Genomic DNA, 24,120 nt, shown 5'->3' with positions numbered 1-24,120 from the left:
TGTCTCGAAAAACAAAACAAACACAAACAAGAACCGGGACTACAATAAAAGGGTACTACAGGAGTTAGCATATACACTGTCAAAACGAATTAACAGAGCCAAGAACATTTTTTTAAGACTATCCAAAAACCATTCTGATAAATATGGAAATTAGGAGGCGAGGCCTAATTTCAAAGTACACAGTAACCAAATAAAGTTTTTTAAAACTCAGGGACCTAGCACAGTTTAAATATGGCATGGGTGAGTAATGGACAGACAGATCATTGAGTACATTCATACAACACTGATGAATGAGATGATAACTCTGCCATCTAAGGAAATTGTAAATGTAGTAGAGATGAAGGAAGACATGGACTACGACAAGTAGCAGAACGTGACAACAGTAAAGAATCCTACACACTACTACAGATGAGATATAGATGATGGGGTGATGGGCTTGATACCAGGAAAAGCTTCAAGAAAAAAGTACCATTTTAATTTAGTGCAACAAATCATTTCTGATTGACTTCATCATTAATGGAAAGTTACAGAAATGTTTTAAGCAGCAGGATATAAAGTATCAGTGTTATAGAGAATTAGGAAATACACATAAAAGAATTATGAAGGGACTAGGGCACAGTGGCCATTCCAATGGTCCAGGTAAGAAGTAGAAGACCCAGATTAGAACAGGCTGCACTCACTGGAAAGCAAATAAAGCAAAGAACCAAATGAGGGATTCTATGCCAGTACACATACAGTGAACATACCACAAAGGCAGGTCATGGTCCCCTTGTTTGTATCAGGACCTAAATGCTTCTTTTAACTTCCTTTTAGGAAAATCACGTTGGATTCCCACCAGCAATGGATGAGTGTTCCCCTTACTCCACATCCTTTCCAGCAAAGGCTATCATTGGTGTTTTTGATCTTAGCCATTCTGACAGGTATAAGATGGTATCTCAGAGTTGTTTTGATTTTCATTTCCCTGATGGCTAAGGATGTTGAACATTTCCTTAAGTATCATTTGGCAATTTGAGATTCTTCTGTTGAGAATTCTCTGTTTAGTTCCGTATCCCATTTTTTTAATTGGGTTATTTAGAATTTTAATGTCTAATTTCTTGAGTTCTTTATATATTTTGGAGATCAGTCCTTTGATTTGGGGTTGGTGAAGATCTTTTCCCATTCAATAGGCTGTATTTTTATCTTACTGACTGTATCCTTTGCTTTATAGAAGCTTCTCAGTTTCAGGAGGTCTCATTTATTTATTGTTGCTCTCAGTGTCTGTGCTACTGGGGTTATATTTAGAAAGTAGTCTCCTGTGCCCGTGCATTGAAGACTACTTCCTAGTTTCTCTTCTATCAGGTTCAGTGTGGTCGGATTTATACTGAGGTTTTTAATCCATTTGGACTTGAGGTTTGTGCATGGCGATAGATATGAATCTAACTAGTGGGAATGCAAACTTGTACAACCACTTTGGAAATCAGTATGGTGGTTTCTCAGAAAATTGGAAATCAACCTACCTCAGGATCCAGCAATAACTTTCTTGGGCACATACTCAAAAGATGCTCAATCATACTACAAAAGCATTTGTTCAACTACATTCATAACAACATTATTTGTAATAGCCAGAACCTTGAAACAACCTAGATACCCCTCAACTGAAGAATGGATAAAGAAAATGTGGCACATTTACACATTAGTAGAGAGTACTACTCAGCGGTAAAAAACAATGACATCTTGAATTTGCATGCAAATGAATGGAATTAGAAAACCCTATCCTGAGTGAAGTAATGCAGACCTAAAAAGATGAATATGGTATATACTCACTCATAAGTGAATACTAGCTATAAACAAAGGACATTGAGCCTATAGTTCAAGATCCTAGAGAAGCTAAATAATAAGATGAACCCAAAGAAAAACATATATAGATCTACCTAGAAATTGGAAACAGACAAGATGGCCTGACAAAATTGGGAGCATGGGGGTGGGGAAGAAGTGAGGGTGAAAGGGGAAGAGGAGGGAAGAAGGGGAGTGTTGAGGAGAACTTGAGGGAATGGGATAGTCGAGAACGAGGAAGGACAGAGATGAGAGCAAGGAAAGAGATATCTTGATTGAGGGAGCCATTATAAGGTTAGCAGAAGCATGGCTCTAAAGAAATTCCCAGGAATCCACAAGGATGACTCCAGCAATAGGGAAGAGGGTGCCGGATCTTGATTTGCCCTGTAGTCAGACTGATGAATATCTTAAATATCATCATAAAAACTTCATCCAGCAATTGATGAAAACAGAGGCAGAGACCTGCATTGGAACACTGAACTGAGCTCCCAAAGTCCAGTTGAAGAGTAGGAGAAATGAGAATATGAACAAAGAGATAAAGACCATGATGGGTTCACCCACTGAAACAGTCTACCTGAGCTAATGGGAGCTCACCAACTCCAGCTGGACAGGGAAGAAACAAGCATAGGACCAAACTAGTCTCCCCTCTGAATGTGGTTGACAGTTGCATGGCTGGGCAGACTGAGGGGCCACTGGCTGAGGCACCAGGATTTATCCTTACTATATGTACTGGATTTTTGGGAACCTCTTCTTTTTGGATGGATACCTTGCTCAGCGTAGATATAGTAGGGAAGGCCTTGGACCTTCTACAAAACAATGTGCTTCACCCTCTCTGAGGAGTGGATGGGGTGGGGTGGGAGGGTGTGTAGAGGAAATGGGAGGAGGGGAGAGAGTGGGAACTTGGATTGGTATTTTTTAAAAAATCTAATAAATTAAAAAAAATCATGTTGGGCACCTGTTAAACTTTCATGGTAATTACTTATATTTCTTACTTTCTTGATTGGTAGTTAAGGTCTCAACTATGTTTATTCATCTCTACAACTCCCATATAGCTAATCACAACCTCAGACACACAAAAGACACTAAAAAGAATGGCAAATAAAGAACTATTTTGTAGATTTCAGTCATGTGACTGAGATTCCCTTACTGAAAAGTGAGACTGTCCTAGGTACTGTACAACCTGGAAAGAAACTTCTCAAGAGATACTTATGTGTGGAGATGAACTATATTTATAATTTTATAAATATACCTAAGGAAAATCATCTACTGTGAAACCATGTAAAGTCATGGGTTATTTAAAGAACAGGGTGTGTGATTAGTGTGGCTACAGTAAAGTAAGTAAGGAGATGGAGGACATGATAGGGGAAGTCATGGGCAAATGATGATGTAACAACAGTGTCTTGGATTATTAAAAACTCTTCAATGTGATAAGAAACCATTAAAGAATGTAAAACAGGGGCACCAAAATATAACTGACATTTTGAAAGAATGGCAGAGAGGCTATGGAGAGAGAGTAACGTACTGGGAGGAGCAGAGGGGAAGAGAAGCAGGGATGTGGAATGAGGGTGTCTACATACGGCATCACCAGAGGTTCAGCACTGAAGGACTGTTTGTGGAGCAGGAGGAAAGGAAGCGAGGGATTCCCACTGCATTTGTCTTCAGAGAAAGAAGAATGGAGCATAAATTTCTGCGTTTGAGAGCTCACGTATTTTCTTATACACAGCGACAGTGTGGGAATGCAAGAGAGTGACAGGACTGTGTCAGCAATGAGGCTTGGGGAAAAGAGGAAGGAAAGTCACCCTGCAAAAACTGGAAGTTACCAATATTAACACAACTTGAAAGAACAGTGTTGCTTATAGTCCCTCCTAGAGACTTACACATGAGCACAGAAAAAGTATTTTCAGATCTTCCTTTACTAAAATTCTCCATCTAAACCATGAAAGCAAAAATTAGAAACTCCCAGGTCTTCCTGTTCCTAATGAGTGACGTGTGTCAAAACACTGTTATCAGAGCATCATTCAGCACTTTTGTCCGCATCTGTATTCTAAAGACATCTGGGAGTACACCTACTTTGGATCCACTAAATGAATGAACAGTCTTCCTCCTCATTCTGGGCCTAAACTGAGCACCTAACGTAAAAAAGCAAGAAAGGAACTGACTTTCAGAAGAAAACCTGAATTCATTTATAAATTTCCAATTTCCTTAAAGCCAAAACATATTTAGCAAATGGATTTCCTTAAATGTCACATCTAATCAATATGCTATGAATTTAAGAATGCTCACAAAATTAAACAGTTAATGTTGTCTTTAAACTCCCTTACCCAGTATGCATGTGTTTCTATTTTAGGATTTCATTATTAGGAAATAAGGGCATTTAGGTACAGAATCAAACTTACCTTAAAGTTATTCTCTTTCGGTTTCCTCCTCATTATGACATTGAAAGTGTCATACACATCTTCGGCTCCATTTTGTATAGTGTTGGTCATATCCTGTTGATACTGGTTGGGATCCAAAAACACTCGAAACGTCCTTGACTCACCTCTAAGATTGGGTCTGGGTTCAGGTCCTAGATATTGTTAAAGACTTTGTTAAATGAAATATGTATTTTCAACTAACTATCAAAGAAAGTTAAAAGTATTTCTCTTATAGAAATGATAAGCCATTAAACTTATCTCCAGTATCCCCCCACGACTAAACTTCTCTCTACTTAGACAATTTAGATTCAAAATTAAAAGCACATTCCTCTTTTTCTAAATTTTTATCATTTCTTACAACTCATGTTGTGCAGAGGTCAGAGGGATTACAATTGTGTGCTGTCATGCCTGGCCTACTTAGAAATATTAAAAACCATATACTTTCCATCATCTAATATAGAAACTTAAAAAGGCAACTCAGTTGCACATACTTCTTGTGCACATTTATAAAGTACAATGGACCCTTTCTCAAAAATAAACAAATGAAGTAATAAATCTTTAAAAAAAAAGACATAGTTAAGACCCTTTCTCAAAAATAAACAAATGAAGTAATAAATCTTTAAAAAAAAAGTACAATGGAAAATTCAATACATTTAACAGTTTTTTGTTTGCCTTCCCCCCCCCCCCACACTGGGGACTGAACCTAGGGAATACACAGCACCTGTTAGGCAAGAGCCTTGTCACCCATTACCTATTCTACAACTATGAAGTAGGCACTTCACATACAATCTTTTGTGTTTACTACATAAAGCAACTAAAAGTTTACTAAGAAAGACAGCACAGAAGTGTATCACTCTAGATATTCTCTCGAATGAAATAGATCACTATACCATCTTCGATGACTCGCCCTTTGTCATCCAGCATGCCCTGGATTTCACAGCCTCTGACGTATACCAAGCCAACCTGCTCAATAAAAGGTCTCCTCCTGTCAAACTTAGTACCATAGGGCTTTGTGGGACGCACAGTGATTAAAAAGCATACGTCGTGTTTGCGGAGACCTAGTGAAACACAAAGGCATTTTGGCATATTATAATTACATTGCTTCTGATCTTTCATTGGCAAATTCTTAACCTTTTTGAAGGAGAGAAAAAACATTAAAAAAAAAGTGACCAATAAGGCATTTTGGATTATAATATGATTATGTGTTTCCTACAGTTTTTAATATTAAATATTTCATAGCAGTAATTAAAAGGAAGATCTTTTTATATTAAAATTAGAAACTTCTGTGTCATGAATTAATTACTGAGTAAGACTTCCAAGTCATGTTACAGATCCAAAATTGGATGTTCATCATCATCCTTATTTTTAATTCTTATTAAGTAACCAAAAATATGGCTGGAATATAATTCATCTGTATCATAGTTATCAAATTTCTACCATCAGTTTCACCTATCCATCATTGTCATTCCAAACAGCCTAAGTGCACTATCCTAAAACAGGTTAACTCAAGAATAACGCATCCAAGCACAGGAGTGCTTTAATCCACAGATATCACACACAGAAAATGGCTCAACACACAGTTTCAGAGAGCAAACGGAATCTTTCTAAGTGAATGTCAAGAGAGGAGAGATTGGGGTCAAAGTCTGGGGGGTCTCCACTGGCTTCCCAGCTCCACCAATAACACTGAAACAGGAAGAAAAGGGGCATCAAAGTGTTACAGCTCACAACATGGAATGCCACATCGTTTCTTTTCTGACCTATTATTTTTAGCCATTGAGTGACAAAAATGAAAATGTACATAGTCAGAGTACTTATAATCTTGGGAAAAAGATATACAACTAGATTAAGACATCAATGTGAATTAATGGCTAATAGGATTGGAAGCATCATGGCTTCTTTTTGTAGAGTTTGGGTGTAAGCAAAGCTAAAAATAACTCAAATCTGTAAGGGCAAATAGATGCAAAGGGGTCGAGGAGGCAATGAGAACTAAAAGGAACAGTGTTCTGCTGAGTTATGCTGCTACATAACCTCGAGTCTGTACAACTCAAACATCTCGGTTTTAGAGACAAAGAAGAGGCCCTGGGAAGCCCCATCAAAGTAGGAGTCACTTTCTGACATCAACAGCGATGGCTGACTGAGTATCCCTCCACAATCAGAACATTACAGCAGCAGACACCTTAAATTTACACTTAAAAAGTCTGTACTACCATGAGCTCACCTTTCTTCTCAAGCATTTGTAACCATCCTACCTGTGTTTTTAGAAGCAAAATCTAATATCCAGTTTCTATATGGGGTAATAATGAATGAAGATAAGGCTCCAAACTTCAAATCTTGAGGGAAGGGAGTTCTAATTTTTTGTGGGAACATTTCAAAGCTATTCTGTATGTAAGACAATATTCAAGACAGTCCTCCCCTCACTTTCTGCTTGCTTGTTGGATCAATATAAGGGCTGAATATGGGCCCAGCCTTACAGAAGAGCACTGTTCTTCCCACTACTTGCCAGAGTGTGGTTCACGCATCCCTAAATACTGCACAGCACCCTGCCTTGTCCACCAATATCCAACCATTCTATTTCTCAGTCTACCACAGGTCTATGGTAAAGGATGGTGTGAGGGGAAGAAAAAGAAAAGTCACGGGGCTGGGGAATAAGTGAGAGAAAGCAAATAAGAAAGACATTTTTTTTTTAAGTTTTCTTCAGGTACTCCAGGTAGTAGTCCCCAGAACAACTGAGAAAGGGCTTTGTCGGGAGAGCATTTTTCCTTCCCCAACTTTTTACAAGGCCAACCTGTCATTTCTCATCTGTAAACTCCTGTAATGGGTCTTTAAAAATTTCCAGCCATTACTATTTCTGAGAGTGCCAATAAGTCACTTATTTTATTGCCCAATGTGTAAAACAGTGTTAGATACTTAGCACCTTAAGTTTCAGTGGGTAATAACTGCAAGACCCTGTCCAGAAACTAATGAATTCTCAAGGTACAGTAACCACAAAGGTGCACCATGTTCTAGATATATAATGGAACAGCCTGGAACTCACAGAAAGATACAGGACTCAAAAAATCTGTCACAAATGATACCCAGTAAAGCAGCCATTTGTCAAACATTTGGCCAACTGCATTGCTAGACTCCTTCAGAATCCCCTTATAAGTCTAACATATGCTCCCCGTGGTTAACACCATGCTAGGAGCTATAATTTCTGGAAACTGATCCATTATGGCACTATCCCTTTCCTTCTGGCATCTGAAGAAGGTAGCAGGAGATTAAACCTACTGGCTGCTATTTCTTACCACAGCGCAGCAAGTGGGAGCCCTCAGACAGCTGGGGTTGGGCAGGCAGGGAGGGGGTAGGGGGGATGATACAAAAGGGCCCACCGCCTGGCGGTTCAGGGGCTGCTTCTTACACAGGTGTTAGCAAAGTTTTAACACTTTTTCACTTAATATTTTTGAGATAGCTTCTCCCAAAGCTAATTATGGAACACAACTCCCATTGCCAAAACTTATATAGTTTAAAAAAAATTAGGAACATAAATAGTTTACTTTCTTGTCAATTATCACACAACCTCAAGTAACTCTAGTTTCACCGAGTCCTTATCCATCTTTCTTCTTCTGGTAAAATAGTTTCCTTAGGACCCTCACTCCATGTCTCCTCAGCAGATCCCTCCTCCGACCTGCAGTCTCCATGAGGTGTCTGCTTCCACCTTTTCAAAGTATCACTGTCTCTACTTATTCTACAAATGTGTGTGAGTTATATCTGAGTCTCCTTTAGGACACACTAATGCTTTTATATTGACTCTAAAACTCCAGAAAACATTATACTAAATTTATAATTTCCTCTCAGTTTGCTTCGCAAACTGCAATCTTTAGAACCCTTTGACAGTTACGATTTTGTTATTTAAATATTTATATACTTAAAATACTCTTATATGATCCTTAGTATTTTTACTAATTACAAAGATAACTAGAGTACTTTATAATAAATTTTATGAGCAAAGTTGAATAAAATTTTAAAAGGACAACATTTAGTAATAGTCTGCAATGCTTCTAAATCAGGGGTTCTCAACATGTGGGCCAGGACCCCTTTGGGGTCACATATAAGATATTTACATGACAATTCATAACAGTAGAAAAACTACAGTTATGAAGTAGTAACAAAGTAATTTTATGGTTGGGGGTCAGCACAACATGAGGTACTACTAAAGGGTCACAGCTTTAGGAAGACCGCAAGTCACTGTTCTAAACGGGAAACTAGAAAGGAAAGAGGTAAAAGGTACCAAATTACCTTCCCATTCATCCTTGATGTGATCTCTGACATTCAGATTGATGGTGACATCTGCACGGACTCGGGTCGGCCAGTTTTCACCAATGTTGGGTTTAGCAACCTCAACGACAGTAAAAGCCACAATGGGCTGAGCCATTCGTGCCCAACCACCAAATACTACACCACCATACTCAGACTGCCTGAAAAGTCAAAGCAGTGGATGATCACACAAACAGGAACTTTACAACCTGATACAAGTAAAACTTGGGGGATACATGCTTAGCTCACGGTCAAGTGCTAGCTAGCACTGGTTACCCAGGGTAGGGGCTCTTTCTTCTTAGAGAATGAACAGTATTCTATACTCTATACTGTATATATAGCCACACACCTCCTTTACTCCTTCATCTCTACATAGACACAGACTGTTTCCCTATCTTGCTGTTGACAACAGTGCTGCTAAGCGCATGAAGAACATATATTTCTTCAAGACGATGATTTTGTTTTCTATTACTGGGGAATGTCCATACAGTATTCTATAATGACTGTACCATTATAGTCCCAAGAACATTGCATAAGCTTTCATTTTCTTAATAATCTTGCCAATAGCTACCTTCCTTCTTAACAAGGATGAGTGCCTGGAAGTCCATTTCCTGCGGAGTAGAGGCCTGAGCGCTGCTGGTTTATAGCCGTTGACCACCTTTAGATCTTTATTACAATCATCCACTTAGGATGTCTGCCAGTTTTTCAACTTAAATTTTTTATGTGTGTCTATGTTCTTATACTTCTGATATAAATCCTTAATTAGATATGAGTTGCAGGTATTTCTTCACACATCATAGATTTCCTTCTCATTTTCCTTTTTTTTTTTTTTGGACAGAGACTTGTTACTTTAATGCTTTTCTACTCACTATTGCTATATCTTTGTATTTGCCTCCTCTGTTTTTGATGTTATAATCCAAGCCAAAAAACAAAAGCAAAAGTAAAAATATTAAGAGCAATGTTATGGAAATCATCTGTTTCCTTCCACATATTTCGTGGTCTCAAGAGTTAGGCTTAATCTCTTTGCATTCATGTTAATGCGGCAATGATCTGATTTCTTCTGGGTTCTGCATGCAGATCCAGTCTTCCTCCTTGATTGTATATTCTCAGCACAAGTGTCACATATGCATAGTTTTATTCCTGGGCTTTCCACTGTTATCTATTTGTATATGACCCTATTTTTTGCTGTTATTTGTTTGTTTTCTTTTATTTTTTTTTTGAGACAGGTTTTCCCTGCGTAACAGCTCTGGTTGCTCTGGAACTCAGTCTATAGATCAGGATGGTCTTGAACTCAAGATCCACTTGCCTGTCTCCAAGGGCTGGGCTTAAACGCGTGGGCCACAACTGGAATATGTCCACACCCCTTTTTAGGTCTACTGTGCACTATTTTGATCACAGTAGTTTCGTAATATATTTGAAATCAGGAAATGCAATGCCTCTACTTTCACTGTTCTGGATAGAAACTGCTTCAGCTACTGTCTTTTTCCCTACTGGAAATCTCCTAAGGCTTTTGCTCGTCTGGTGTCTCTTTCATTTCTAAAGGACAGTTCTTCTTAGGTTTATTTGATCCTTTCCTCTCTTCAAATAATTTCAACTATTAACATTTTATCTTTTGTTCTTTACATTCTTATACAACGCCTAAAATATATTTATTTATTTTAATTTCATTTTACATTCCAACCACAGTTCTTTCCCATCCCTCATCCCACCCTTCCCCCTTACCTCCAGGAAACTATTATTTAAAAACTTAAAAACGTGGAAGAATCTTCATTGGGATATACTACTTTAAGTCACTTAGAAGTATCTATCTACTCACTTAAAAAAGATCAGAGGGGAAGTTGTGTTAATTGCCAACAACCAGCAGCAATTCCCAAATACTCATTCCTATCTCTGTTACTTTAAAGTACATTCAGAACTAACTTTACATTAGATGGTGCATTTGGAACATAAACTAAGGCAGCACTTTAAAACTTACATTTAATATTAATTATAAAAATGACATTAAATTACATCTACTATGAAGATTATGTGCTGTAACTAAACCTATACAACTTTATAACATTAGAGAAAATCTAAGAATAAAAGTTGTGCAATGGCTAGCACTGGGACAGCTCTTGAAGGCATGGCAGCGTGCTTAAAACCTTACAAAAGGGTCTCTACCACTTTTTACCCCATGACAGTTGTGGAACTCATTTACTGTAAATGTACAAATAAGAGTTTTAGTAAATTTACACGATGTGCATCTACCATCACAATCCAACTTTAGAACATTTGTATTGCCCCTGAATGCTTTTGTCCAACAGCAGTTAGTCTCTGTACACCCCAGGCAACCACTAATCCGGGTCCTTCAGTCTTATTTCTTACAGAACTGAAACTTGAAGCATAAAAAGGACAGACTTCTGCCACTTGGAAGCACATCACCTTTTACTGCTGTCCACATGAAAACGTGACCTAACACATGTACTGTGCAATAGTGCCTGGGTTTCTCTCCTCCACCCTCACAGTGTGACTAGCCCTTGCAGCTATTTCTTCATGGGCACCAGTGACAAAACTTTAGAACGATTTATTATTTCAAATGGGAACAAACTAACTCCAAAAGCAACATTTTTTTTTCTTATATCAAAAGATGAGTAATTTTAAAAGATCCTCTATTATTAGAGAATAAAAACCATGAGTAATTGTTTTCTTTGTGTGTTTGATATTTAAATTAAATGTACAAGAGAATTCTATTTACTTAAATGCTAGTTAATAAATCCCTATTTTGAAAATGGCCAAAATTAGGCTCTGAATCTAGGCATATAAATGCAAGGTAACCATAAATTGTAAAGGAATTTCTGCATCAAGTGTCCCCACAGAGTCTGAACAATGGGCAATAATTTCAGCAAAGCTGTGGGCAGGGAAGAGCAGCCAGTGGATATACAAATTTCATAATCCTAGCCTACTTACTGACTCAACTGATTATTAAGTCAAAAATACTTGTGTTAGGTTTTATAGTCTTATCCAGAATAACTTCTCACATAATAATTAAAAAACTAGAACTGTGTATAAAATAAAATATGGATGTGAAAAAATAGATCATAATCATAGTGCCTGTGGCCACTTTCTATGGTAAGGAAAAGGGAGAAGGCTGGAAGATACCTAAGGAGGTTCACACTCCAGCAACCATTAAGTTTTCCATACAAAGTCAGCAACATTGCATGTGTGTACCTACTGTGCCTGAAAGGTAATGAAGATTCACTTTATGACTCAATTTTATTAATAAGTAAATACATACTTTTAATATATGTGATTTATAATCATTGACTATAAACAGTGAAGGAATACCCCAAATCTCTAGGGTAAAATTCCAAAACTAACCTTCACCAATCTCATAATGCAACACTGTCTACCACGGCTGGAACAAAGGCTTTTCTTAAAGAAACTCTCCAGATAAAGTCAAAGATAGAAACAGAAGAAATCCCCATGTAAATAGACCTGTAGGTGAACCCTACCAGGTTAGTTCCAACGTGCTACTCTGAATGTTCTGAAACACCCAAGGCCCTAGACACTTCCTTTGGGCACCGACTCACAGTTTCCACTACAGTCATGGGAGCAACTGTGGAAGAGGAAATCTCCTTTCCTGTAAACTCCACCCAAGACTAACAGAGTGTCTCTGCCCTATACAGGACTGCTGGCCAGTACATATCCTCCCTCTTTACCCTGCTACTACCATCTAAGCGAATCTTGTCTACACTTCTCCCCCTCCCTAACTAAAATGACCTCTCCTCCCTTCTCCCCAGTTCTCCAGCCATACCTCCAGGTACTTAGACACATAGTTCACATTTTAATACCTCAGAAGTAAATTCACATTTTAAAAATTCTCAATTCGTGAGTGTCTTTGACAGGTAACTTCATATCACTAAACGCACTGATTTTCTTAACACGGCGTATCATTTTACTGTGGACACATCTCTTCATTATAAATGGCATCGATTTACTGACCACGGCTTCATTCTGCTGACACTGTCCTCGATGTCCTGTCTAATTTCGTAGGTGGATTCCAAGCGGAAGAGATTAAAGTTCCTCAGGAGGTAGTCATGTAGAGTTAGAAACTGCAGATTCAATTTGGGGAGAGCAAGACAGCCTGAAAAAGAAAACATCATTGGTGATAGCATTATTCTTTGAATCAGCCATCTGATCTAAATACAAAAACCATACCAGCTACTAGGGAAGCAGCTGCTGATGACGTGAAACACAGGCACGTCCTCACACTTCCATCTGCGTAAACACTAAGGCTAGACTAGCACAGGCTGCCTTTTGAAAACTGAGGGCACAGCTACAACCATTCATAAAAGTAATCTACATCAGTATTTCACACACAAACTGTGCTTCTTAAATGTTCGCTGAGACACAACACTAGAACAGGCTCCTTCCCCTTCATGCCATCCAAGTCTTGAAGTATGTAACATTAGCATAAACTCACAATGTGATAGATTACTATGCAAATTTAATTATGAAGATGTCACTTTGCCTAAAGAGAACTCCAAGCATTCCTTTGGGTAGACTTTAAGGGTCAAGGCGCTGTCTATGTGTTATTCCATCCCTTCTCTTCTCTGTCAGTGAATGAAGTCTCACCCTTATTTAGAGATCAAGTACTCCACAGCATTGTCAAAGTAATCCTTAAAGCTACAATACATTTAACACACAAATCACGTTTTTGAAATCATTGTTTACAGTACAAACAGTAATAAAAGAACTAAAAGAAATGATGTGCAAAATACTCATATCGTTTTTATTAGTAGATACTGACTTGCAATCTGACTCAGCATCTCTCTCTCAGGCACAGGTTGAAGGAAAGGTGTCTCATTTTTATTTAAAACAAAACAAAAACAAAAGTTAACACCTTGTAACCTCCATTGAATTAAAAATGGCTACACAGAAGAGAATGGGTTCCTTTGAGCATCCTTGTCTATATGTGTGGCACCTTGCTCTCATCTGGTCTCCTGGCTCTGTCCCCCTAGTAGCCCTTCCCTAATTAGTCCAGCCTCTACTTGATTATTACATGGATTTCTGTTTTAGAATATTTGTATACTGTGTGAAGGTGTTTTTCTGTGACTAATGTAATAAAAAGCCAATAGGTAGCCAGGTGGTATAGGCAGGATTTCTGGAGAAAGAAAAGGAGGAGAATATGGGTGTGTAAGAGACGCCAGGAGACACAGAGAGGAAACATGAGGTGCAAGATGGAAGAGAGGTAACAAACACCACATGGTAGAACACAGATTAATATAAAAGGGTTAATTTAAGTTATAAGAGCTAGTTAGGAACAAGCCTAAGCTAAAGGCTGAACTTTCATAATAAGTCTTCATGTCATTGTTTGGGAGCTGGCCTGTTATATATGGTATCCAATGTGGGGGCATGTATTTCCAAATAGGACCTGAGAAAGCTTAAAAAGTTCCCAACACACCAACAAGGAACCAGATGAGGATTCCTAGTCCCAGTCTCTCAGGCTGGTTGCAGTACATAGAGACACGGCTCTCCACTTCTGCCTATGGGTTGGAGTCAGCCCCCAGAGCAATGTGCAGCGCCATGTGCTAAACTGAGCCATGTGGCAAGTGACATGACAGTTTAAGATTTGTCTCATGTGATCAGAGAATGCTACAGATGCTTAGTAAAGCCAGGTCCAGACACAAAACAACCTCTATAAAAGTACAGTATGTTTAAACATGCTTAGAAGCTGAAGAAAGAAAATGGATATATAGACAGTTATAGAAAAAAATAGTTCAAAAATAATAAAGTCTTTAAAGGGAGGGTAAAATAATGTATTTTAAAAAGCTACATAAAGATGGGAAATTGGGCATCTGGATCCTGTATGGTGTTTTGTTGACTGTGAATTTTTTGAATGTTAATGAACAGAGAACGACAGTTGCTGAGAGACATTAAATTGTGGAAAGGACTGCTAAATTAAACCAGCATATACTTTAAGGATGTCTTGGCTTCAAATTGGAATTTAGACAATATGTTGCATTGGGGGAGGGGCTCTGCTTTTGTTTTCACAGGAAATGAAAAGCTATGAATTCCTTCGAAGTTAATCAAGATCATATTTGACCAGGGGAGACCTCCTGAGGATCTTGGCTACAGACATGAGGGGAAAGTCAAAAAAGACTACAAGACAGGTAATGTAGAAGCTAATCCCTTGACATGGGAAGAGCCCTGAGACTGGGTAAGACATGATAAATCTTGTTGGTGATAGAGCCCTTATGACTTACACATAACATCCTTTCAGATGGGTGGACAGAAATTTATGTTACAGTTTGGTTATATAATCCAAGTGGACTTAAAAAAGTTGACAGATGCCTTTTATTTGCTCAACATAAAACAAAAAGCCATCTTTAGCTGACTTGTATAAATCACACATTCCACACTTTTGTCAATACAGACATGTATGTTACCTTTAAAAGTTTCTGTGTTTTCAGAAAAAAAGGACCAGACACCAAAATAAGACAAGCAGCCCAGGTGATCCAGCTTCTAAGAAAGCCTGTTAGTTCCCCAAAATTTTGCATCCAGAGCAACTTCAAAGTTGCTAGCTGAGATGGCCCAGCCTCACAGACTATCCAGCCAGAACTTCAGACAAGTCTTACACTTTCCCATCACAAGACTGGACAATAGCTAGCTCTCTCACCATTATCCCAATAGTCTCAGGGTCACCCCCAGGCATCAGGAAGCAGTCTACAGAACATGATGCCCACATTCCTAGGAGGTGGGATGGGTGGTTTTTGGTCATTCAGTGGGTTATGGATGTTTGTCACTGTTTAGGGGGATAGGTTACAAGTTGTTATTGGTCAAGTTAGGAAAAAAAGCTGAAAAAAGGAGATTAAGTCAAAGACCTCAATCTGAAGGGGAAAAGTGGGGATACAGAATAGAAATGATGGGATAAAGAGGTGGATTATTGAATCTACTTTTGAATAACTATGAGTCCCAAATATTTTACACTGGTATCAATTTTTGTATACTGATTCAAATTTAAGGTTATTCTGCATATATGTTTCTATTTTTGTTTAAGGTATTGTACCTATGCAGATCATTTAAAAACATGTGCAGTTTTAGCCCTTGCAAGCTATTTAGGATAATAAAAAAAAGACAGGTTAGTAGTCATCTACAATGATTAAACTTATAGTCACGTTAGGTATGTTTTCAAGGCCAACAGAGATGTACTTTAAATTGATAGATGGCTTTCAAACACTTCAGAGACCTATAGAATATGGCATTTAAAACGTTTAATAACATAAGGCTTTTCATTACAATGGGACATGTCTATTCCTGACAGCACCAATTTACTTCAAAAAAGATGATGGGGATCAAAGAAGTTCTATAATGTAGTTTGCTTTTCTTGTGGCAGAGCTGGCCATTTGGGCAAGAAACTGCTCTTGCCTCAACTGCTGACAGTATGCTCTTTAAACTGGACAAGCAGAACACAAAAGAAAGCAAGAAAGCAATTGCCAAACTTTGCCAAGACAAGGCAGGTAAGTCCTTCAAAAATCTCTCAGATATTCTAGACTTATGGGCCAAAGATGGATGCTCAATATTTCAGAGGAACCTTGGGTGACAGTTTCTATCATTTCTTGCTTCTGTCATTTCTAAGGTTTTGGAAGTTGTTTGTTCTGCACTTCCTGTTTACTTAAGTAATATAGCCTTCTCAGTCTTTGATGGAGTTGAAGACCAGATAGGTTATAGTTACGATTTTCCTTGTTATCAAATTCAAAAAAGAAACTTACATAAGCCATAGCTTCACTATATTAGAGTTAAAAGCTTTCCTTTTTATTTAGACAAAAAGGGGGAAATGTTGTGGGATACTTGTATACTGTGTGAAGATGTACTGCTGTGATTGGTATAATAAAAAGCTGAATGGCCAATAGCTATGCAGGAAGTATAGGTAGGCTTTCCAGGGAGAAAAAGGGAGAGGAGGAAAATCTAGGCACATAAGAGACACCAGGAGACACAGATGGGAAACAGGAGATGCAATATGGAAGACAATGCACATGATAAAATGTAGATTTATATAAATGGGTTAAATTAAGTTTATATAAATGGGTTAAATTAAGTTAATTTAATTAAGTTAAATTAAATTAAGCTAGTTAGGAAGAAGACTAAGCTATAGGCTGAGATTTCATAATTAATAGGAAGTCTTCATGTTATTATTTGGGAGCTGGCTGGCGGGACAGTGAAAGATTCCTTACAGATTCCATTATTCTACTTCCCACTTTCCTTAGTATCTCTTCTTCCTGTCTCATGATCCCTGCTCTAGTGTCTTGTTCTACACACACACACACACACACACACACACACACCTACATATAATGTAATTTCTATGTTCTATATATAGAAAAGAACAAGCCGTGCTTATCTTTCTGATTGTGGCTTATGTTTTTTTTTGGGGGGGTGGGGAACAGGGGTTTGAGACAGGGTTTCTCTGTGTAGCTCTGGCTTTTCTAGAACTCACTCACCTTGAACTCAGAGATCCACTTGTCTCTGCCTCCCTAGTGCTGAGATTAAAGGTGTGCACTGCCACTACCACCTGGCACTGGCTTATGTTGTTTAATATAATTATTTCTAATTGCACACACTTTCTGAGGGTAGATTTCAGAAATTTCAGGAAATCTTTGGAACAGCAGCCATGAAAGAATTGTGACTACTTTAGGGTCATCACTAGTATAATACCACTAGTACATTTAGGCCAAATTCTCTGCTTCAGTGTATTAACAGGTAGTTTTGAAACAAAACTACAGGCTCAAAAGGTAGTATATACACTTGGGAGATTAAGGAGACAGAAGTTCAAGACCAGCCTAAGGCATATTTCAGGTTAGTTTACACAGTGTGATACCTTGGCTCAAAATATTAAGAACAAAAATAAAAGTTAAGAACCCCAAACATTTGTTACCAACTGCTGTTATGTAGTTTATTGACAGTCATTACAAGCCTTCACAAAGAACTTTAAAAATGCTCTAAGAGAGCGTTTGAAAGGCAAGTCTACTAAACAGTGACACAATGAAAACTGTACTTTCTGCATTCTTTTTTTTTTTTGATTTTCGAGACAGGGTTTCTCTGAAGTTTTTGGTGCCTGTCCTGGAACTAGCTCTTGTAGACCAGGCTGGCCTCGAACTCACAGAGATCCGTCTGCCTCTGCCTCCCAGCTACTTTCTGCATTCTTAAGCCTTCTTAAAAACAGCCTTGTGGCCGGGCAGTGGTGCTGCATGCCTTTAATCCCAGCACTCGGGAGGCAGAGGCAGGCAGATCTCTGTGAGTTCGAGACCAGCCTGGTCTACAAGATTAGTTCCAGGACAGGCTCCAAAACCACAGAGAAACCCTGTCTCGAAAAACCAAAACAAAAAAACCAAAAAAAAACCAGCCTTGTGGTTTAATAACCATATTTTATATAGGGTAACTAACATATCTTAGGGCCTAGTTACATTGAATACAAATCCTTATCCTAAGCATTCAAAGTTCCCATTCTTTCTAGCTTCTAATATTAACTTCAGAACTCAGAAAAGTAGCCCATGTACAGAGGAGTTGGCATGCATTTTAGCCATATATGAAGAAATTAAGTTCACGTCACATCTGACGCTCTGTATCCTTCACTTGCGTTCTTTTACCTACCTTCCCCAGAATAGTACTCAGTTGGGACAATGTTTTCATCCCATATAATCTTCTCGGTTGGATACAAAGGCATCTGATTCAGCTGCTGAATCTGAGAGATACGGCGTTCATGTCGAGACACCTGCAGGAAGGAACAGGTTTGTGCAGAACATGAGCGACACTAGGGTTTACCCAGAGCAACCGGGACAGGCCCACCATATGCACGGGTGGAGAAATTCCTGCCTTTCTCTCACTGAGACACTTCAAGGAGACTTCATTTTTTTCTTCCTGTTTTCCCCCATAAATCACAGAATAAGGATGCATCAATCAAATGTACTAGCGCCAATCTCAGCTCCTCCATTTATAAGGAAGTTACTATAAGCTTCTTAATCTTAGTTTTTTTTTTTAGTAAAACAAATAAAGCGTTATGGTCTATCAGGGGTCTATGAAAATGAAATGGGATACTATAAACCGTATCAAACTCCATGGTACATGCCAAGAGTTTCAGAACTGTAGCATCTATGTAAAAACGAAACAAACATCCCCAACAAAAATTCTGAATCCTGGATTTAATTTTCATGTTTCTACTAAGAATCTCACATAACCGGAGAAATTTTATAAATCCCCTAGTCTGAATCTTCTCACTGTAAAACGATAGGGTAAGCTGCACCTCCCCTTCAGTACTGATCTCTACATATGCTTAATACCATAGTTGTGCATCCCACACACAAACACGCCTGCTTTCTAATTAACAATGCCAAAATGACACTCATTTTTCTATGAGAAAGATCCCTGGGAAGGGTCTGTATTTCTTTTGTTCATAAAAACTTTTAGTATTGGTACCAACGGCCTGACTCAAAAGAGATTTTACATAGTCAGGAAAGAGCTCAGCGAATTTTTAGGAAGCATTTGCAGTTACAGACAGTGACAAGTGACTTGTAGGAGGACAGACAGAGATAGCAATCTAAGACACACTTCACAGAGTAAACATGCAAGATAAAAAGCATTTTCCATACTAGAACTAATTTAAAATGCTCCCCGAGGCTTTGTCCCCAAATGACACTCAAACACCTGTCACCAAGCTTTAAACACCTGTTAACAAATAGTTTCTGGTCTCTACTCCCCAATTCATCTTCCCAACAGTGGAGGGTTATGTTCTACCTCATGTATTAAAAATATAAGCTTGGAAAATAAATCACAGAGTGGCACATCTAGTATGATTCAACATGTGTAAGAAAAATCAACAAATACATGCATATTTATTTATTTATTGCTTAGCCACAAATGTCTGAAATAGATGAAAAGCCAATCAATCTTAAAATAGTAAAGAAAAAATTACAAACAAAACAAAACCTAAAACAACCATTTTAAATCCTTCCCTCTCTACCCTAGAAAAAATAAGAAAGCTGGTCAGATCAAGGGTGGTAAGAAGGAGGTGGACACGCTCATCGGACTGTTAGTGGCAATCTACACATTTTGGAGGATAACCAGGCAGCCTCTTTCTCAATGTAGATAAACACATCAGATTATCAGTTTCTGGTTCTGATTAAATGTCCACATATGGGTGTGTGTACACACACACACACACACACACACACACTCTCTCTCTCTCTCTCTCTCTGCAGCAGTATCTGTAAAGGTGAAAACTGTCAACAACTTAAAGAGCCAGTAGCTGCAACATTGCTAAATAGTCATCTGTTCCAGAAAATGCTGTACTGAAGGGAAAAGGTATCCATACACTGCAAAGTGAACTAAATTCCCAAAGAAAGTGAAATGAAAATCATAATTTTTTTTTAAATCCTGGAAGTACTTGAATCTTTGCTCCTTTGGTACTGGAGACCAATGTATATATAGCATTGAAAATATTGTATAAGCACTCTATCATTGAGCTACATGCTTAACTTGCATTTTGACTTACAGAAGTTCTAAATTGCAGCAATAAAATGTACTCCACTATTACTCAGATAATTAAGTCATATATATACACATGCATGTATGCATATATATGTATATATAAAAACATACAAACACACACACACACATATGAAAACTTTAGAAGGGTGTAAGTGCAGAATTCTGAGTAACAGGGGAAGGCCAAGCAGATAAGTTCTTCACTCCTTAACTTTAACCACTGTGGAACTGTACATTTATGAAGTTAAACAATACAAACTCAAAAAAAAAAAAAAACCAAACCCAGCAACAATAGCATATTAGTCCCTGCTCCAACAAAAACTATGTTTCTATAAAGCAACACAAAACTAGAAAAAATGTAAGTTTAAAAATTAAAGCCCCTCATCACCAAAACTAACTGAAAAGTGCTCATAATTAAGTTACTTAGGGATAATTAACTATACTTCTAAATTATTAAGCTTATATTATCAATATTACCTAATATTTGAATACATTACGTTTGAATAATCACCTTTTCAATAACCACACGAGCATGGTCATCCACAAGCCCTGTGTCTAGCCATGGTCTCTTAACTCTGTACCCCCAGAGTATCAGTCCAGTAACACAGAGGCTCATCTGTGATATAATGAATTTCTGCCGTAAGGGAGCTTGAAGGCATGAAAAATGAGATTAAAGAAATGAAAAAAAAAGTCTGACCAAAATAGGTAGATAGGTAGCTAGGTAGGTAGGTAGGTAGGTAGAGAGATAAATAGATAAAGAGAGACAGATAAATCAAATAATTCAAGTAAGTTAAGGTCAAGGTAAATTACTGAATCTGTATGCAGACATCAGTACTGTTTATATCTCTATGAGGGATTCAAAAAGGCAGTAAAAGCCATGGGAGAAATACTGAGAACATTAATATTTACCAGCAATTCTAGAAGAAATTCTTTTTCAAAAGTTGTATCTTCATTTTTAGGAAGCGTTGGCAAGAGGCAGAGGTATGATGCCACCTGGTGGAGTGTGTTTGAACTGCAAAACGGAGAATAGTTTATTCAGATCAATTAACTTCACTTCGGAAACAGTTTTTCTTTTCTTTTTCTTCCTTTCCTTTCCCTCCCTTCCTTCCTTCCTTCCTTCCTTCCTTCCTTCCTCCCTCCCTCCCTCCCTCCCTCCCTCCCTCCCTCCCTCCCTCCCTTCCTTCCTTTTTTTTGGTTTTCCAAGACAGGGTTTCTCTGTAGTTTCAGAGCCTGTTCTGAAACTAGCTCTTATAGACCAGGATGGTCTCAAACTCCACCTGCCTCTGCCACAGGGATTAAAGGTGTGCACACACACACCACCATCCCTCCATTTTCCTACTCTTATCTTAAAAAGTAAATATAACCCCAGGCCATAGGCATCAAAACAGACAAACAAAAACAAACAACAACAACAAAAACTAAAAAGCAGGGGTTAAAACTTCTGAAGTATTTTCTGGGGACCTGAAAACCACTGAAGGACTCTGCAAGGACACCACTTTTTGCTTGGGCCAGAGTCCAGCTAGCTCTTGGATGTAGTGCCTCCTTGCTCCCACGGGGACTATCTAAAGTTACACTTAAGAACGACCTTGATGAAATAGAAAACATTTCTACTGAAAAAGTTACCAACACTGGACTCTTAGACATTTTAAAGAAGTATGTGACAAAATTCAAAGTATGTATTTTACATGTAATTTTTTTTACGTGAAAAAAGATAAATTATCCTTATTTGTCTTTTATTAACAGTATTTTTCTTTTATCAACCCCAAATTTTTTCTTATGTCTTTTATATCAAGCCTCTCTTTTTCATTCCAAACCCCCTTAAACTGCTAATCTATTTTCAATTTTGTTTTCCAGGTCAAATACTGATACTCAACAGCAAAGCAATCAAGAAGGAGTACAATGGGGAACACTACTAGCATGCCTGAAATACCTACAAGATCCCTGACTGTTTTAATTACACAGGAAATAAGAAGTAAATAAGCTAGTAACTATTATCTTCCAAAAAATACAGTAGTGGATATGTACTAGATAGTATTACTGATGTTACATATCTTAAAACCACAAGATTTTCCTAAGTCATACCGTTAATATCAAACATGAAGCTTTACTGGTTTCTGTTATATTCTGTTTATAGCTAGCCAGCTTAATGCTCTGCTCAAAGAACAATGGCCTAAGTTATTAAAAATATTTTCACTCCTTCCCAAGGAAAAGATGGTTAGTTATGTTTAAGTGACTCTTTCCTAACAGCTAGAGGTAAGCAACAGTTGTGAGGTTAACCAGGGGCCACCACACAGCAGTAGAAAAGGAATAAAAGCAACTGGGAAAAGAAAATCCCAACAGCCATGTTCTAAGGAAGAATGCTGTTCTTTTCATGTTTCTTACCTGAGAGGCCCAAAGAACTTGACCAAGGAATCCCGGGCATCTACTTCTGCCACATTGGAAAGGGCGAAGTCATAGAGTTCGGGGAAGTGCGCAAAAGCAGCTCTCTAGAAAAGCCAACCGTCAACAGTCAACGCCTGTGCATCAACACAACCACCTGGGATTCCTAGGCCATATGGGGGATTGCATGTTGTTCAAACTCCATGGGTTTGTGTACTTTCATTTCTCTTGCTGTTGATATCGCGTTATGGTTAGATAAAATACATGTGTTATTTCATTCTCTTGTATTTGTTGAGGCTTGCTTTTTGTCTTAGTATGTGAAATATTTTGGAAAAATGTGTGACTTTAGTGTTTATGAATACTATGGAGATATCTATTACATTCATTTGATTTGTGATTTTGGTAAGTAATAAATACTCACTACATCTTATGTTTATCTTCTATGTGATCCCTGCCTCATTAAACAATAGGGAAAGCATCAATTGTTCTAGCAGGAAAACAACAGTATCTGAGGTTTGTGCTCCCTCTCCACCACTGCAGGGAGTGAACCCAAAAGCCTTGTGCATGCCAAGAAAGCACTCCACCAGAGTGACACCCCTAGCTTTCTGTGACCCCACCACAGTTGACATGAAAATGGCATGCATGTTAGCTTCCTTTGCAGTGAACTCTAATAATTTTATGACCAAGGACTAGCCAAACACTACTAAAAACAAGCCCTAGGGATACTGTACTGGAGATTAACCCAAAGAAAAGTGGAAAATACAGCATGCTTCTGACTGATTGATCTCTGGGAAGATAAGACCTGGCAAGGGGCATCCAGACCAATCTGGAGTAAAGGACAAGGCAGGCACACTGTGAGGATCTGACAGACTGAAGTAACAGTCTTTCTCTTAGATCATGCCTCTGTGTTATAGAAAAGAACTAGAAGTCCTTCTATCAGGGTGGATGGCACAGAAAGTCACCAAAGGTAGAGGTAGGCTTGCCATGAAATTGCTAGACAACTGCAAAGTGACTCTAAAACCGAGCCTGAGAGGAAGGGGCCTACACCAAGAAAAGCATGAGTCAGACATTTACACAGCGGCTTCAGTCACTCAAAGCGCAGAGGAAAGAGGACAAAAGCACTACTGCTCTGCAGAAGGCGGAAAGAGATGCCTGCGCTCACTCTTCTTCCAAAAAGACGTGGCACCTTAGTGCTCCATGTAACCCACCCAGTATTTAGGAAAGGTCCAAAGCCGGTGAGAGATTAGGACTGACTATGAAAGAGAGTGTGAATTAAGCATGACACTGTTATTCTTCAGAGACACACTCTAAATTGACAAGCCAGGTGTGAGGATTAATCTAGAATATCAACTTGATGGGGTTCGAAATGATCAGGGAAATAAATTCTGGATGTGTCTATGAGAGACTGTCCAGATTACTTTAGCAGAGGTGGGGAGACCACAAACATGCAGCACCGTCCCTGGGCTGGGATCCTGGACTGCATAAAAAGGAGAAAATGAGCCTTGCAGTGGTAGTGCATGCCTTGTCTTTAATCCCAGTACTCAGGAGGCAGAGGAGGCAGATCTCTGTGAGTTCGAAGGTAGCCTGGGCTACAAGAGTGAATTTCAGGACCAGTTCCAAAGCTACAGAAAAACCCTGTCTTCAAAACCAAATTCAACACCCCTTTATGATAAAAGTCTTGGAGAGATTAGGGATACAAGGG

The 24,120-nt window shown here is 38.4% G+C and overlaps 1 protein-coding gene across 2 annotated transcripts in view; it reads right to left on the bottom strand.

The window, feature by feature from the left end:
• The window catches only part of Aqr (aquarius intron-binding spliceosomal factor), an 82,502-nt gene that overhangs the window by 27,366 nt on the left and 31,016 nt on the right, over nt 1-24,120 (bottom strand). For both annotated transcript variants that reach the window (XM_005364211.3, XM_013352694.2), the window contains 7 exons: nt 22,422-22,525; nt 20,949-21,051; nt 18,150-18,270; nt 12,501-12,642; nt 8,502-8,680; nt 5,117-5,284; nt 4,209-4,378 (listed from right to left, as the gene is read on the bottom strand). In XM_005364211.3, the coding sequence (XP_005364268.1) occupies nt 4,209-4,378; nt 5,117-5,284; nt 8,502-8,680; nt 12,501-12,642; nt 18,150-18,270; nt 20,949-21,051; nt 22,422-22,525 (987 nt within the window). The remainder of the gene's footprint in view (nt 1-4,208; nt 4,379-5,116; nt 5,285-8,501; nt 8,681-12,500; nt 12,643-18,149; nt 18,271-20,948; nt 21,052-22,421; nt 22,526-24,120) is intronic.

This window comes from Microtus ochrogaster (assembly GCF_000317375.1).
Source record: "Microtus ochrogaster isolate Prairie Vole_2 chromosome 14 unlocalized genomic scaffold, MicOch1.0 chr14_random_1, whole genome shotgun sequence".
Classification (NCBI taxonomy): domain Eukaryota; kingdom Metazoa; phylum Chordata; class Mammalia; order Rodentia; family Cricetidae; genus Microtus; species Microtus ochrogaster.
Note: the sequence above shows the minus strand (reverse complement) of the source record. Positions and strands in the feature narration are given on the sequence as shown.